General features: G+C 43.1%; 1 protein-coding gene across 1 annotated transcript in view; it reads right to left on the reverse strand.

Annotated features, from left to right (window-relative positions):
• The window catches only part of LOC138246437 (zinc finger protein RFP-like), a 200,225-nt gene that overhangs the window by 61,445 nt on the left and 122,747 nt on the right, over positions 1-16,033 (reverse strand). Inside the window, exon 7 of the mRNA XM_069201048.1 lies at positions 9,066-9,190. Within this exon, the coding sequence (XP_069057149.1) occupies positions 9,066-9,190 (125 nt within the window). The remainder of the gene's footprint in view (positions 1-9,065; positions 9,191-16,033) is intronic.

Raw genomic sequence — 16,033 nt, forward strand, 5'->3', positions numbered from 1 at the left:
GACAGCCTTAGAACAGAAGTTCTGAAATAGCCCTGGGTGAAATGTCCTTTACAGCGGCATAACAGCATGTAATTTCCAGCATTGCATGTTATGCTAGAAATTCCTGAAATTACACAATTATGCCGTAGATGTAATTTCAAGTATGCTTTGGGTGAAAATCTTCCAGAGAGTACAAGAACAAAACAAATAAACTAAATGTTCACAGTACCTGTGTTTTTTACACTTTTGTTTAGCACTAAAGTAGCCCTCCATTCAAAATGGAGAGAAGGACACATTTCACACTAAAATAAAAATAAATGACAAATTTTCATTTTGCGTAATTTTGCTTAATTTGTCTAAATTTAGCATAATTACGGAAATGGAGAGTAGACATTTTTCACTCTCTTGTAACCCAAAATTTCTAAACTTTTACGCAGGAGCAAGGATAAATATGGCAGAGCTGCACCCACACCTCAGATCCCTAAAAGGAAAAAATTTCAGTAGAAGAAGGACTCTGACGGACTGCACCAGCTGCACACACAGGCTTCATCACAAGAAGGACTTTGCCTGGCTTTAACTGGTTCAAGGAGGGACTCCCTAATTACTACAGATGAAACATTGCTAACCAGAGTCCCCTGTCTCAGATCCTGAAGAAACTGACCAGCTGACCACTGTCCAGTTGGAGTTTGAGCCAAGTGCATTCTGGGAGTTGTAGTCTGCACCCGCAAGGAGCTGCTCAAAGCTTCTGGAACCTTGGGGTGAGTTGTGGTCTCCAGAAGAACCTTAAAAGACCTTCTGGAAGAAGATCCAGAAGTTTGGAGAAGATTGGAGACATTTTTGGAAAATGTGCCATAGAGGGACCAACCCGCTGCAGCAACTCTAACCGGCTTGCTTCAAACGCAACCCGGCCTGTCTTGCAGGTTTGTCCCGCTGAAGAAAATCTCTGAAAAAGTGACTAAGTTTGAACGTAGAAATTTGACCGGGACCTCCTGCACAGTGTATCCCGAGAGGGCTCCAGGGACGTCGGATCAAAAGTCAGGCTTGCCCCTGTCGAAGGATTTTCATCTTGAAAAATCATCTAAGTCTAAATGTAGAAATCTTCACCCAGGGCTCCTGCGACATGTATCTAAGAAGGGCTCTAGGGAGGTGGGATCGGACTGGCGACTTCGTCCCGCTGAAGAAAACCTTCAAGAAAACAACTAAGTCCGATAGTAAACTTTTGACTGAGGCCTCCTGCTTGCTGTAGCTGAGCAGGGCTCCATCGTGGTCAACCTTAAACTTTGCCTTTGCCCCAGTTAAGGTGCGACCAGATGACCAGATTGGCGCTAGTCGTTTCTAAGTGCTAAAAAACATTAATTCTTTAAAAAGTAATATCTCCAGTTCCCTTCATCGGATTTTATTTGTTTTGGTGTAATTTTAAAGCTACAAATATTTCCCATTGTTATAAATCGGTTTTGGATTTTTAAACTGTTTCCTGTGTTTTATTTAATTACTGATTTGTGATATTTGAATGCTTTTTGCTTTGTCTCCTAAGTTAAGCCGTGTCGCTCGTTGCCAAGCTACCACGGGTTGAGCTGGGGCTCATTTATTGAGACCTAACTGAACCTAGTGGGGGTTAGTGGCCTATTGCTAAGTGTAGTTACTTATCCGCCCTTACCAATAATCCGCTTTCCAACAGTGATGCTGCCGGCTTGACGGCCACCTCACCACCGCCTTATTAAAGTTGTGGCGCCAAACTCCTAATCAGGCCCTCAGTCGTGATCGCAAGGAACATGGACAGCATCTCTAGTAACAAGGAAAGAGTCTCTCTGAAATTGGACAGAGTCCCTGGTGGAACTCTTAAAATCTCTTAGCTCATCCCAAATCCATCAGTTTTCATACACATTTCTAGCATAAACAAGAATCAAAACTGCAAACTCACTGTGGCGTGACTAATGATAACACATTATAAGGCACTTCAAACTAATCCACCTTTACAGATGTCTCCAGCAGCTTATAGGCTGTTCATGTCCGGAGATGCACAACACATTACATTAGTTAAACAATAGCCCATCCATCAGTGTTTCCTATCAGTCACACATCAGGAAGCTACAACAGAAGAGCTCTGAGATGGTTACAGTTAAAACATAAAGAAGGTTTATTTTCTGGAAGAAAAATATCTAGTTATATCACAGTGCCCTGTGTCTGTGAAGGCTACAGAAACTGTGGGGACTGTGGGGAGAGAAGTCATGCAAGGGGGCATTGAGTGAATAGATAATTGGAATCAACATCAATATTAATAAAGTGGTGTTTCAAATAATTATGTTGCACAACTAAAACACATTTACACACTTCTAAATACCTCAACAAACTCCTTTCAAGTGCAATGTTATTAATTAGTTGCTTATGATCCAAATGCAACATAAAAATCATTATTATTCAAAATAGGAAGTCACCCAAGACTGCACATTAAAAAAAAAAACTTCCATAATAGCAAGACAGAGCAGCCAAACATGCTAGAATTACACTCATTAAATCAATGTCAAGCTAGTGGTTTTAGTTTAGATCGTAGGAGTACTTTATCACATGTGTCATTAACTCCTATGTTTAAAACAATATGTATACTGAATTATAGTGTAAACAACAGTTTGGAACACATTTGAGGGTCTTTCCTATAAATAATGGGTGCAAACTAACTACCTGAATGATTTATCTTTGGAGGGTCAATCACGTCAAACCTTGTGTGTTTCTGTTATCTGCAAGATTCTTTGAGGCAACTTCCAGGTTTAAGCAGTTTTAAAGGTGTTGTGCTGGCATTAGGGCAATTTTAAGTCTTTCCAGCCAGAATGAAATAAGCTTTCCCTATTTGAAGGCAGCCCCAAGATGGAGGATTCTAATTTACTCAATTATGTGTCACTTGCAACTCTCTTAAATCTTACCCATGTGTGCTCTAAGTTGTTCCTGTTTTATATATTTAGTTACTAAACAGGAGTAACTTATTATTGAGTTGGAGAGTGCTCTCCCTATCCTTTGCTGCATGACCAATGAATGAACAGCAATCCTGATCTTTTCCCAGGAAGCAAGGATACTAAGTCACATTCTGGGGGTAAAATAAACAATTGAGTGCTTTTTAGAAGAATGTGCAATCATGATTAATATATTTGAAAGGATCACCTTTCAAGGAGCCATACCTTCCTTCCAGTGGGAAGCAGATGCCAGGTGAAAACAGCTACAAGACACTCACGGAGTGTTAAACTAATGCCATGCATGAATGGCAAACTAAGGGCCTCATTATGACATTGGCAGTTGGACCAGCTGACTGCCAATCCTGGGGGGAGGACACCACAATTATATCTGTGGAGTCCCACCCCACACTTTTAAAAGGTTCCTGCCGGTTAGTCTGCTGGGAACAGTGCTACGATATATGACTCTGCTACCTTAAGGGAGTTGAGTCCTGTACCAGAGCACAGAGGGTGCCAGTAAGGGGAGTTATAACCAGCCAGGCAGTGCTGAGTTTTGCGCTGACCTGTCTGCTACAAGTCAGACCTCCGTCATGCCGCCTGGAACAATGTTCTCAGTGGAGATGGTGTTCCCCTGGTGGTCCTACCACCAAGGTTCTAATGTGGCAGTCAGACTGCCGTAGTTGCAACTGTCCAGCCATCACAGCAAGGAAATCCTCACTCGTAACCAGGCCCTTAGTTTATGATATGCTGGACCACTCCTGTCCAATTGCAATGGGGCATGGCAGATCATATTCTTCACCTACACTACCCAGGCATCAAGCCTTTTTCAATATAAGTGAGCGCAGAAGCCACAGTCCAAAGTACTCACTTCTGTGGGCACTGTATTATGTCTCATCATAACAGAAGTCTACAGTGCTCTCTATATTTGGGCTCTTCAACAGATTTACTCCTGTGGTGAGAAGCAGAGTGCTTGTGCCACCACCCCTGCCCTGAAGAGAGAGTCCAACAGGAGTCTAAGAATACTAATCAGAAGTGAGTGCACTGCCACTGCATCTGAGTAGAGTTACTAGTGGCATTGGTCATGTCTCCTCTTTTAAATACAAGCTTCTATGTCTCCTTCGCAAGGGTTTAAGAAAGGCTGCTTTAGATTAGGGAAGCAACCTTGCGAATTAGTGTGCCACAATACCCTTTCACACCTAAATACCATCTAATAAACCAGCCTCTTAATTATTGCCATTTCAACAACAACCTGTTTGAAAAGTCATGGTGTGATTTCAGTGTGTCTCCCATTCCATTAAAGTGATAACAGTTGATTTTTCAAAATATTTGGCTCCTATTTAGACTGTGCTAACTCTGTATTTGGACCTTCCTAAATATTTGCTACTTAGGTTCCAATCAGTTCAAAACAAAGCAAGCAGTCTGCCTTCTAATGAGTTATGTCAGTCATTTCAGACCTCTCCTTCTTGTCCAATACTAGCGTCCAATAAAGAACCATCACTTTCAGGGTTCTGTTTATCATATAAGTGACTTTACAGGTGTGGCCTGGAAGTGCTACATTAAGGTTATTGTGCAGCAGGTTGCAGTATGCAGATCACGCTGGCAGGCTGTGTGTAAGAACTTGCTATTTAAGACATAGGTCCTCATTACGAGGCTGGCGGTCAGGACTGCCGCTGCTGAGTCAACATAAAGACCCTGTGTAGGAGGCTGGCCTGGCTTGTAGTGGGTACCAGAGGTACTTACACCTTGTGCGAGGTCCAGGTATCCCTTATTAGTGTAGAAGAGGTGTTTCTAGCAGCTTAGGCTGATAGAAGGTAGTTATGGCAAAGCAGCTTAGGCTGAACTAGGAGACATGCAAAGCTCCTACTATTCCACGTATATCATATGCACAATATCATGAGAAAACACAATACACAGAGTTACTAAAAATAAAGGTACTTTCTTTATATGACAATATGCCAAAAGTATCTCAGTAAGTATCCTCAGTAAGAAGATAAGTTATATACGCAAGTTATATGTACACCAACCAAAATTAGGTAAGTAAGAGCAAGGAAAGTAATGCAAACAGTGTAGAATTACAATAGATTGCAATAGGAACACATAGGTATAGGGGCAACACAAACCATATACTCCAAAAGTGGAATGCGAACCACAAACTGACCCCAGACCTATGTGAGCTTGTAGAGGGTCGCTGGGACTGTAAGAAAACAGTGAGGGTTAGAAAAATACCCCACCCCAAGACCCTGAAAAGTAGGAGTAAAGTACACCTACTACCCCCAGAGAGCACAGAAGTTGTGATAGGGGGATTCTGCAGGAAGAACAAACACCAGCAGTGCACTGACAATGGATTTCTGGACCTGAGTACCTGTAAGACAAGGGGACCAAGTCCAATAGTCGCAACAGTGTCCAGGAAACCCCAGCTGAAGGTGCATGGAAGCTGCCACTGGTTGGAAGAAGCTTGGAGTTCTGCAAGAAAGAAAAGGACTAGGGACTTCTCCTTTAGAAGACTGATGTCCCACGTCACAATGAAGCTTGCAGAGTTAGTCCCACACAGAAAGACCGTAAACAAGCCTTGCTAGCTGCAAGGGTTGCTGTAGAGGTTTTTGGGTGCTGCTGAAGACCAGAAAGGACCAGGATGTCGCCTTCTGGAGGAGGAGACAGAGGGGGCGCTCAGAAACTTAGAGAGCCCTCACAGAAGCAGGCAGCACCCGCTGAAGTACCCCAAAAGGCACTTAGAAGAAAAGTGAACCGGAGTCCACGCAAAGTCACAAAAGGAAGTCCCCCGACGCCAGAGGACAACTCAGAAGGTTGTGCACTGCAGGATGGAGTGCCGGGGACCCAGGCTTGGCTGTGCATGAAGGAAATTCTGGAAGAGTGCACAGGAGCCGGAGCAGCTGCAAATCACGCAGTGCACAGCTTTGCAGTCTAGCGTGGGGAGGCAAGGACTTACCTCCACCAAACTTGGACTGAAGAGTCACCGGACTGTGGGAGTCAATTGGACAGAGTTGCTGTGTTCCAGGGACCACGCTCGTTGGGATGAGAGGGGACCCAGAGGACCAGTGCTGCAGTCTTTTGGTGCCTGCTTTAGCAGGGGGAAGATTCCGTCGACCCATGGGAGATTTCTTCAGAGCTTCTGGTGCAGGGTGAAGGCAGGCTACCTCCAGAGCATGCACCACCAGGAAACAGTTGAGAATGCCGGCAGGATTAGGCGCTAAAATGTTGCTGGTAGTCGTCTTGCTACTTTGTTACGGTTTTGCAGGCGTCCTGGAGCAGTCAGCGGTCGATCCTTGGTAGAAGGTGAAGAGGGAGATGCAGAGGAACTCTGGTGAGCTCTTGCATTCATTATCTGAAGAATTATCCAAAGCAGAGACCCTAAATAGCCAGAAAAGGAGGTTTGGCTACCAGGTTAGGATGATTGGCTACCAAGAGAGGTAAGAGCCTATTAGAAGGAGCCTCTGACGTTATCTGCTGGCACTGGCCACTCAGAGCAGTCCAGTGTGTCCCCAACACCTCTGTTTCCAAGAGGGCTGGGACACACTGGAGGAGCACTGGGCACCTCCCCTGGGAGGTAATGGTCAGGGGAGTGGTCACTCCCCTTTCCTTTGTCCAGTTTCGTGCCAGAGCAGAGCTAGGGGATCCCTGAACCGGTGTAGACTGGCTTATGCAGAGATGGGCACCATCTGTGCCCATCAAAGCATTTCCAGAGGCTGGGGGAGGCTACTCCTCCTCAGCCCTTCACACCTATTTCCAAAGGGAGAGGGTGTAACACCCTCTCTCAGAGGAAATCCTTTGTTCTGCCTTCCTGGGCCAGGGCTACCAGAATGGTATTAGGGGGACAATTCCATGACCTTAGACATGTTACATGGCCATGTTCGGAGTTACCATTGTGACGCTATACATAGGTAGTGACCTATGTATAGTGCACGCGTGTAATGGTGTCCCCGCACTCACAAAATCTTGGGAATTTGCCCTGAATGATGTGGGGGCACCTTGGCTAGTGCCAGGGTGCCCACACACTAAGTAACTTGGCACCCAACCTTCACCAGGTGAAGGTTAGACATATAGGTGACTTATAAAATACTTATGTGCAGTGGTAAATGGCTGTGAAATAATGTGGACGTTATTTCACGCAGGCTGCAGTGGCAAAAGAAATGCTGCAGCCCATAGGGATCTCCTGGAACCCCAATACCCTGGGTACCTCAGTACCATATACAAAAGAATTATATGGGTGTACCAGTATGCCAATGTGAATTGGTAAATTTAGTCACTAGCCTGTTAGTGACAAATTTGGAAAGCAGAGAGAGCATAACCACTGAGGTTCTGCTTAGAAGAGCCTCAGTGAGACAGTTAGGCATCACACAGGGAACACATACAGGGCACATAATTATGAGCACTGGGGCCCTGCCTGGCAGGGTCCCAGTAACACAAAGACTAAAACAACATATATACAGTGAAATATGGGGGTAACATGCCAGACAAGATGGTACTTTTCTACACCCTGGCAGTCAGACCACCATGGTTCCGCCAGCACCACCAGGATCTATGATCCTGATGGTGTGGCTGAGATCGTAAACCAGCAGGGGAGCACTGCATGCAGCTCTGCCCTGCAGATTATGCTCTTGTTCCCAGCCAGCCTTTTCATGGTGGCTCCAACGCCATGAAAAGACTGGTGGAGTCCAGGTGCAGAGGGCCACGGGGTGCTGTGCTGCCCATGCACTTGGCATGGGCAGTGCAGGGGTCTCCCTGCCCAGCACCCTCACAATGTCACAATGTTGCAGACACTGGACATTGGGAGGGTGCTGGTGCACCCTCAGGCTACAGCATTGGCGCCGGCTCAATTACGAGCTGGAGATAATGCTGTAGCCTGTTTCTCTCTAGGCCGACAGGTGTAAACTAAGGTTTCTGAACGCTGGCTTACCAGGAAACTCCTAATAGGTCTAGCAGGATGGTTGCCATGAAGGCAGTGGCCACCCTGTGGGGACTTTGCAGATGGGCTTTCCTGTTTGTCAAACTCATAATGAGGCCCGTAATCTATGGTGGAGGGGGTTAATCTGTCCCAAATGTGACGGATATCCCGCCCGCTGTATTACGAGTACATTATGTCCTATGGAACTTGTAATACGGTTGGCTGGATAATCAGTCACATTTGGGACAGATTAACCCCCTCCGCCACAGCTGTAGTTAGGCCCAAAATTATAATTGTCTACCTTAATAGTGGGCCATGATTTTAGCTTCAAAATGCCAAGGTGTGAAATATTTTGGCCTTTGACATAAAGGCTCAGCAGCACTTCTTACATGAAATGCAAAGACAGATTCAATTGGAGGTGATTTGGGTGATTATAGTTTATTTCAAGTTCCACTAGTTTCACTTGGAAAATGCTTTTAAAATTAAAGATTAATCCTATGGACCTCACGTCCCTTGACCATCAATCTCATCATGTCTTTTATTTTCAGCTTGAACACAAAGGTTTCTGGAAGAGATATCACACACATTTCGAACTATTAAACCTCTAACCTGCAACATTGCAACATAGCATCTATGGCGGCAGCTGTGTTGGAATTAAACATGGCTAACCACCCATATGTTACTGTTACAATGACTGCCTCAGATGAAGGACGGCATGTTTTTACACACAGTTCTGTAAGATCATTCTGCCTTTAATGAGACATGCCCAATAGAAAACAAGGTATACAAACAATGCATGGTGTGGGAAATAAATAGTATTCCAATTTTCCTTGAGGGGTAGTTTAATGTGTTCAGTTACACTATAAACAAGCTTTCCTTAGAACTAGCACGTTATTTTTCAGAGTAAAAGGATTTTTTTTAATTAGAGCAGTTTTGCATCCATAAACATGACTTACACCCAGTCCAGTGCCTTCGTTAAAGTGCTCCTCTTCTTTGGGAATATGATTTGTGGGTATATAAGTAATAATATCAGGCATTAGCAGGGAACCTATTCCAAAATAAATCAAGGCTCATGGTGTTACACAAAAAACTAAAATGAAAGATGCTCACTCATTAAGCTAGGTATTCATTTGATTCACAGTAGGCTGTGAAACAGAGATGTATGTGCTTAAGTTTGGGGATGATAATTTGTCAGTTGTAAGAAGCATTTAAATATAGCTTGAATAAGAAGTCTGCTTTACCTTGAGCTCTAGATGTGTTATCTTTCTTCCACATTGGGAATAATTTCTTATGAATTTTATTCAAGAACTTGCTTTTCCTCTTAGGCAATTTCCTTTCGAATTTTGGGTAATCATAGATCACCTCCCTAAAATGAGATCAAAACAAAATTATTACCTATTAAAATACGCAAATGCTGATTGAAAGTAGAACTCTCTAAACCAAACAGCAATATTTATGTAAACCACTCATTATGGGATATTTTTTCTAAATTGCGCACCTGAAAAGAGGGGATAATGAGGTTCACAAAAAAGTTATTTAACAACTGCATTAGAGCAAATGGGGTAAATTTGAATTATGGTCAGATGTAACAATTGGTATGCCTGAGCTTAATGCTTTAACCCATCCAAAATTGGCAATTTCATCCAGCAATTTATATGAACATTAGTGAACATCATAATTCCAAAGCACGGCAACCTGATAGCACAAATCCAGTGTTGGTGCATTTTAAGTGATTCATGTAAAGTCACATTAAAATAGTATACCTGGAAACTGAAAAATGTTAACTTATGCCACACCAGAACTGGTTACTGCACTTTGCACTATAACTTTGACGCATTATTCTCACAAATAAGAGGAGTTCTTGTCTGAACCTGAGAACTTGTAGCCATTCAAAAGAATAATGATAATTCAAAGGTTTTCACTTTCTTTCACTAAGCTTTTTGACTGCACTACAAAGACTGAAATTCTTTATAGCTAATTTCACACTTGTGTTGCTATTTATAGGCACCCAGCTGTCCACGCAAATGTAGTCCATATTATCGACCTCACAAATATCAATCTACCAAATAAAAAGGTCAGAATATTGAGCACCAAAAATATCAAAAACACTATACTGATCATTATAATTTCAAAAATATGGATTCAAAAATATCATCCAGCAAAACTATATAAAGTTAAAAAGTGTTTCATAAAATATATATTTCTTATAAATAGATTAAATGTAAAAAAAAAAATAATGTTTACAACTTAACAAATATCAGGGGGCTGAAGGGCAGGGAAGGGTCAGACTGAGGGGCTGATTGCGAGTTCAGTGTTTGAACTGCACGAACTCCAATACGGTGGTGGGGGGCGGCCATGAAGCCGGCAGCTTCCCCATGTTTCTGCTGGGCTGACCGGTGGAAACAGTGCGCCGGCATTGCCTTTAGCTCCCTCAGGCCAATGCTGCCACTCACAGCACCCTTGGAATGCACACTGTCTTCCATCCTAGACTGTATGCATTCCGAGGGTACTGGCAGGGGGGCCCCATATCTGTCTTTACGCCAGCCTTTTCATGGAGGGGACCCCACCATGAAAAGGCTGGCAGAAATTAAAGTTGTGATCAGCACAATACTGCCGAACTGGGCACCGCTGAGGCTGACCACGACTTTCAGCGCCGCCAACCCATCGGGATCATTGATCCTGGCAGTTGCGGCTGTTCCCTGGTGGTCCGACTACCAGGATCGCAATCTGATGGTCAGACCGCCATGATTAGGGCAGTCAGACCACCACTGCAAGTTTGGAAAACTTGTAATCAGGCCATGACTCTTCAAATTCCAGTACAGATAGATAGATTGATAGATAGATAGATAGATAGATAGATAGACAGATAGATAGATAGACAGACAGATAGATAGATAGATAGATAGATAGATAGATAGATAGATAGATAGATAGATAGATAGATATGAAGTAAATAATAAAATATTTTAAATTTGATTAACTTCTAAAATAAATTAAAACTCTGAAAAAATGAAAAACATTATTTTCCAAAGCACCTCTCCTAAAACTCCTATAAAATCCAGAATCTTTAAAAACAGCTACAACTAAAAAAGTATACTTTTAGAAATTGAATTAATTGTAAAAAAAAATGCAATATGTTAAAAAAACAAATACATTAGACATTAAGGGGGTCATTATGACCCCGGCGGGCAGCAATAATACAGCGGTAAGTACCGCAATATTATGACATTGCCGGGCTGGCTGAAGCCAACCCGCCTAAGTACCACTCTGACTGCTACGGCGGTAACAGCCACCAGGCTGCAGATATATATCTCCAGCCCGGCTGCCGTGACTGTTCCGCTTGCGGGATTATGACCCCGCCTACCACCATGGTTTTCGTGGCGTTAGCACTGCCACAAAAACCATGGCGGTATGCACGGTCAGTGACAGGGAATACGTTCCCTGTCACTGAGAGGGGTCCCCCCTCCCCCTTCAGTTAGCCCACCCACCCCTACCTCTTCAAAGACCCACCCCCCCTATATTCACACCCCTCCTTCACACACACACACACGCATACACACACCCATTTCCACATGCATGTATACATCCATTCACACACACATTCGCACACACTTTCATACATATATGCAGACATGCATTCACATAACACAACATACACACACTCACACGTCTGTACATGCACACATGCACACATGCATTCAACACGCACCACACACCTGTATACATCCACACACATTCACACACACATCCCCACCAAAAACAACACCCCCCACCACACCCCGCTGTCGGAGACCCCACTTACCTGTACTGAGGGGGTCTTCCGGCAGGAGACGGGATGGGGCGCTGCTACCGCCAGCAGGGTCTGCCAACAGAACACCGCCAGGCCGTATTATGGGTCATAATACGGCTGGCGGTGGTCTACTGGCGTGGCGCTGCTGGTGGCAGCAGCACCACCCTACCACCATATGCTGGCATGGCCACAGCGGGATTTCCACCATCCTTCTGACTGAAATCCAGCTGTGGTCATAATACAGCGGACGACTGGTAGCCTCTGCAACGGTCTTTTGGTGGCCGTCGCTGCGGCGGTAGGTGGTTTTTACCACCAGTATCATCATGGGGGCCTAAAATCATTAAATTACAACACTACCCTCTGAACCCCTATAAAACACAACAACCTAAATTATTACAATTACATATGTAATTTAAATAAAACTATTAAATCTCTCCAAAAAATGAGACAATATAAAAATAAAATAAAATAAAACAAATTAAGCCATAGTAATATTTAAAAAACTAAAAATATTAAAAAGCACAATATTCAAGTATTAGAATGCGACACTCAATATTATTGTTTGAAAAAAAGAAACATACCTTGTGATCATTGATATTCAAACTCTTGATGCAAAGGTATCCACTATGGTATGACTTTGATATTAACTACATTGCTAATCTAACATCAATATTAGGAATCCACTGCTACTTTAAATCCTCACACAAGAATGTGCTGGAATGGCAGTGTGTGTCCATTGGGGCCTCAGCGGGGATGTATTACAGGTAAGAGTATTATCAGCAATTCTAGCACTTTGTACCACTTCCTCCTTCTTGTGAATTATGGTCCATTTGCAGATACAGCAGTGACACTAATTAGCATATATCAGGTTGAATGTATCCTCTGGATGATGGAATGGAAAACAAGCAATGACCTGACACTCCTACTGCTGGATGTTTTGCCATAGAGGTGAAGCAGACCCAGATATTTCAACAGGCCTGGAGTGATTTGGCAGGTTAAGTAGGGTCTCAACCTATTTCCCTTGAGAAAGACAAGCTAAGAGTAGCATCTGCTTAGTCTGAACTCATGGGAAATAGTGAGCTTCTACTAAATGAATTTCATGGAGTCTTACCTGAAACTTCACATTCATACCTAACTAGTCCCAGGCTCCTGAATCCCTGTGAGATGGCTGCCCAGACTGATAAGTTAAGATCATTGACATGCCTAGATCCTAAATCAATGCATCACTTAGGAGTGAAGGGCTCTGAAACATAAATTCTTACACAAGATGATATGCAAGGTAGTCTGGAAATAAAACTAGAACTCCCTTAATAGTTATGCTTTAGCCAATGTGATTAAAACTGTGACAGGCTATGACTGTGTTAGTCCTTAGAAGGCTCTTCTCATAATCATTGACCAAATGCATCTGTAATTCATGAAAATGTTATAACTACTATTGTAGTTCACAACTAATGACAGGGAAAACTGAGCTTTTCCACATGCTTTAAGATAGGGAATAAACTCCCAATATGAAGCCAAATAACAAAGTAACTTCAGGATCCTTGAACAGGACCTTGCTTATGGGTGCTTATGCTCCCCAACAGCTTCATCTCTAAAGCAAAAATGTAAGACATGGCTCAATCCTTGTGGCATGCACAGAATCCAGGTCAACAAAGAGTTTGTGTTAGAATGCCCTCCCTCTTATTCTCAATCGTGCATCAACTCTTGCTTAGCAATCAAAGAATGGTGCTTTTTAGGATTCCAACTTTCTTAAATACAAAACACTCTCGAAAAGTTAGAGGACAATCCCTAGTACAATGCTGATTTCAATAAAGGTGTGCACTAAACTCTGCTCCGTCGGCGGAGTTTGAGGAGTTTTGCCCCTCCACGCTCAATTTACAGCTTGGAGATGGTCAAAATCTCTGCCCTATGTAGGAATTTACCGGCGCCGCCAGACAGCACTGCTGAAAAAACATGTCTGCCTCATTGACTTAGATTGAATTCCAAAATACCTACAACTGCATCAGAAAGTGCAGCACACCCATATCCTTCATTCCATATGGACGGATGGCTGTTTAAATGTGGCTTGCTTTACTGAAATGTGTGGACAGAAGTTGAAGTCTTATCTGTGCATGCGTGAATGTGCAGGCTCGTGTGACTTTAAAGCAAAGGAGGACTCGCTGTCTCTCAGCACGCTGCTGATTCTGTCTGTTTTGCGCCCCATGCTGGCAGCCTGTGTGAAATGTGATTAGCCCTGATGCTCGTGCAGTTCTCCCCTAAACCACCCGTGGGGTGAGGTGGTTTAGTTGTACATCGTGATGTTCTGCTCCTGTCGGATAGTGCCAGACTCTATCTCCTGTTCCCAGGATACATGGGAGAGATGAGTCTCGGCGACAATCGGCTTCCTATACTATGTTGTTCTGCTTTTGGTGCTAATGCTTCTGGCACACGTGGGCTTTGGGGCACGCGGCTGTCCTCCAGGTCCCCCGTTGTGCTTGATAACTGTGTTATTGTGCCCTGTTTGTATTGTGCATGTCGAGTAGTTAAATATAGTTTTATAATCATGAATCAGAGTAGCAGGTGGTAGTGTATTTGAGACTAGGCTATTTCCATGCCAACTTTAACTTGTTGGTTTGTTTTGAACAGTAGCTAGAACTAAATTAAGGCAGTGATGACATTTATTTCACTTTATTGTTTAACACACTGCTGCACTATTGTCCTTATTCAAACACCGTGGACTTCAGAACCAGACATATTTATGCTTTTAGAATTTGTGTGATGTTTTCAGCCTCTTTGGCTTTTATACTGTAGTGAGGTGGCTCTTGGTAGGTACACAAAGAGCTAGAATACACCACATCACTGGTATGTAAGCTGAATTTGAGCCTGCCTGTTATTTGCTTTACGGCCACTAGGCGACAATGTTGCATCGATTTTACTTCGCTTGTAAATCGAGAAACGTGCTGGAGAAAACCTATGTCTTGTCGACTGTACATAAAGCATATAGAATAAACCAAATAAAGCATGTCCTGATCACGCAACTCTGCGGAATCTCACAGAATATTTCTGTAACCCCGCAGAATTGCCCGGAGTGAAACTCCGCGAGTTCCACCTATGACTACATTTCAATTGCTAAAAATGTTATATGCAGTAAAAGTATGCCTCGTGCATGTCTTTTTCACTTCTATTTACATGAACTAGAAATGTTGGCTAACAGGACTACCACCTAATTTCTTAGAAAAAAACAAAAATGGAGAAAACCAGCTTCACAACACAAGGCTGGTAAAACTCAAATTTGGTTATTTTCCTAAACGAGGAAAGTGTTCTTTATCAAATGTTATGAGGAAAAAATAGAACAAGCAAAGACAATTAGTCTCGCCATTTATAGTGGGCAGTGACGTACGGGCTATGCCAGTGTTTTTCCCCCAGATAACTGCCAAGCATGCACTTGCATGCACAGAGGCCATCTTGTTTTGTTTTAAAACCTTAACAAAATAAATATTGCTGCTTGGCACCCAAATGCATACACATGCTCCCATCTTGAAATGTTTCTAATACCATTCAGAAATGGACGTCCACCTCAATATTGGTAGCGGAGAGAGTGTGGATAAGAGGATGGTGTGAGTATTGTGCTGGGGTGAATTTTAAACACAGAGAGATGGGTGCGCGGAAGTGAGAAAGATGGGGCAAGAAGAGAGATGAAGAGGAATCGGTCTCTCATGTATTGCAATGCACAGTGCTTTAAATGGGCCGGTACTGTCCGGTACTGAGTACCGGCACTTTTTTATTTTAAGAGGGGGAGTACCGGCACATCTCAAGAAAATCGTAATACTTTTAATTGGAGAGTACCGGCACTTCTCAGAAAGAAGCAGGTACTCTGGCAGAGAGTACCTGCACTTTATTTTTTCCAATTCAAGCACTGGCAATGCAAGATGCCAGATCTGATGCTAGCAGGGTAATGATACAACTTATCCATTGTGAGACAGAAATACTCCACAAACAATAGAAGGAAAGCTATTGAATAGGGGTAGAAAACAAACTGATACAGGCAGCAAAGTTACCGAGTCATGATCAAATGGCGCAAGAAAGCCTACTCTTAGTACGAATGGTACAAATTATATCTCTTGTCAACCATATGTCAGATCTAAAATGGGGGGAGTTATATAAGAAAATGGCACAAGAAAAAAAGAAGGAAAAAATCTGAATTAATTAGGGCAAAGGGAGCTGTTATATGGTACGTGTAGGACAGTATGAACTAAGCTATGTACAGCGGTAGTAGTACTAAGGTATACCTAGGGACAGAGCTACTAGAGGATAGATAGGGGAAGAGATATCTTTATAGGCTAGGGTGATAAACTGGATTGTTGATTGAGGGAAGTGTGAACCATTTTCAACCAACAATCCCAATTCTTGACAGGGTGAACCACAAAAGTCACTAAATTA

The sequence above is a fragment of the Pleurodeles waltl genome, chromosome 7 (assembly GCF_031143425.1).
Source record: "Pleurodeles waltl isolate 20211129_DDA chromosome 7, aPleWal1.hap1.20221129, whole genome shotgun sequence".
In the NCBI taxonomy this organism is placed as follows: Eukaryota; Metazoa; Chordata; class Amphibia; order Caudata; family Salamandridae; genus Pleurodeles; species Pleurodeles waltl.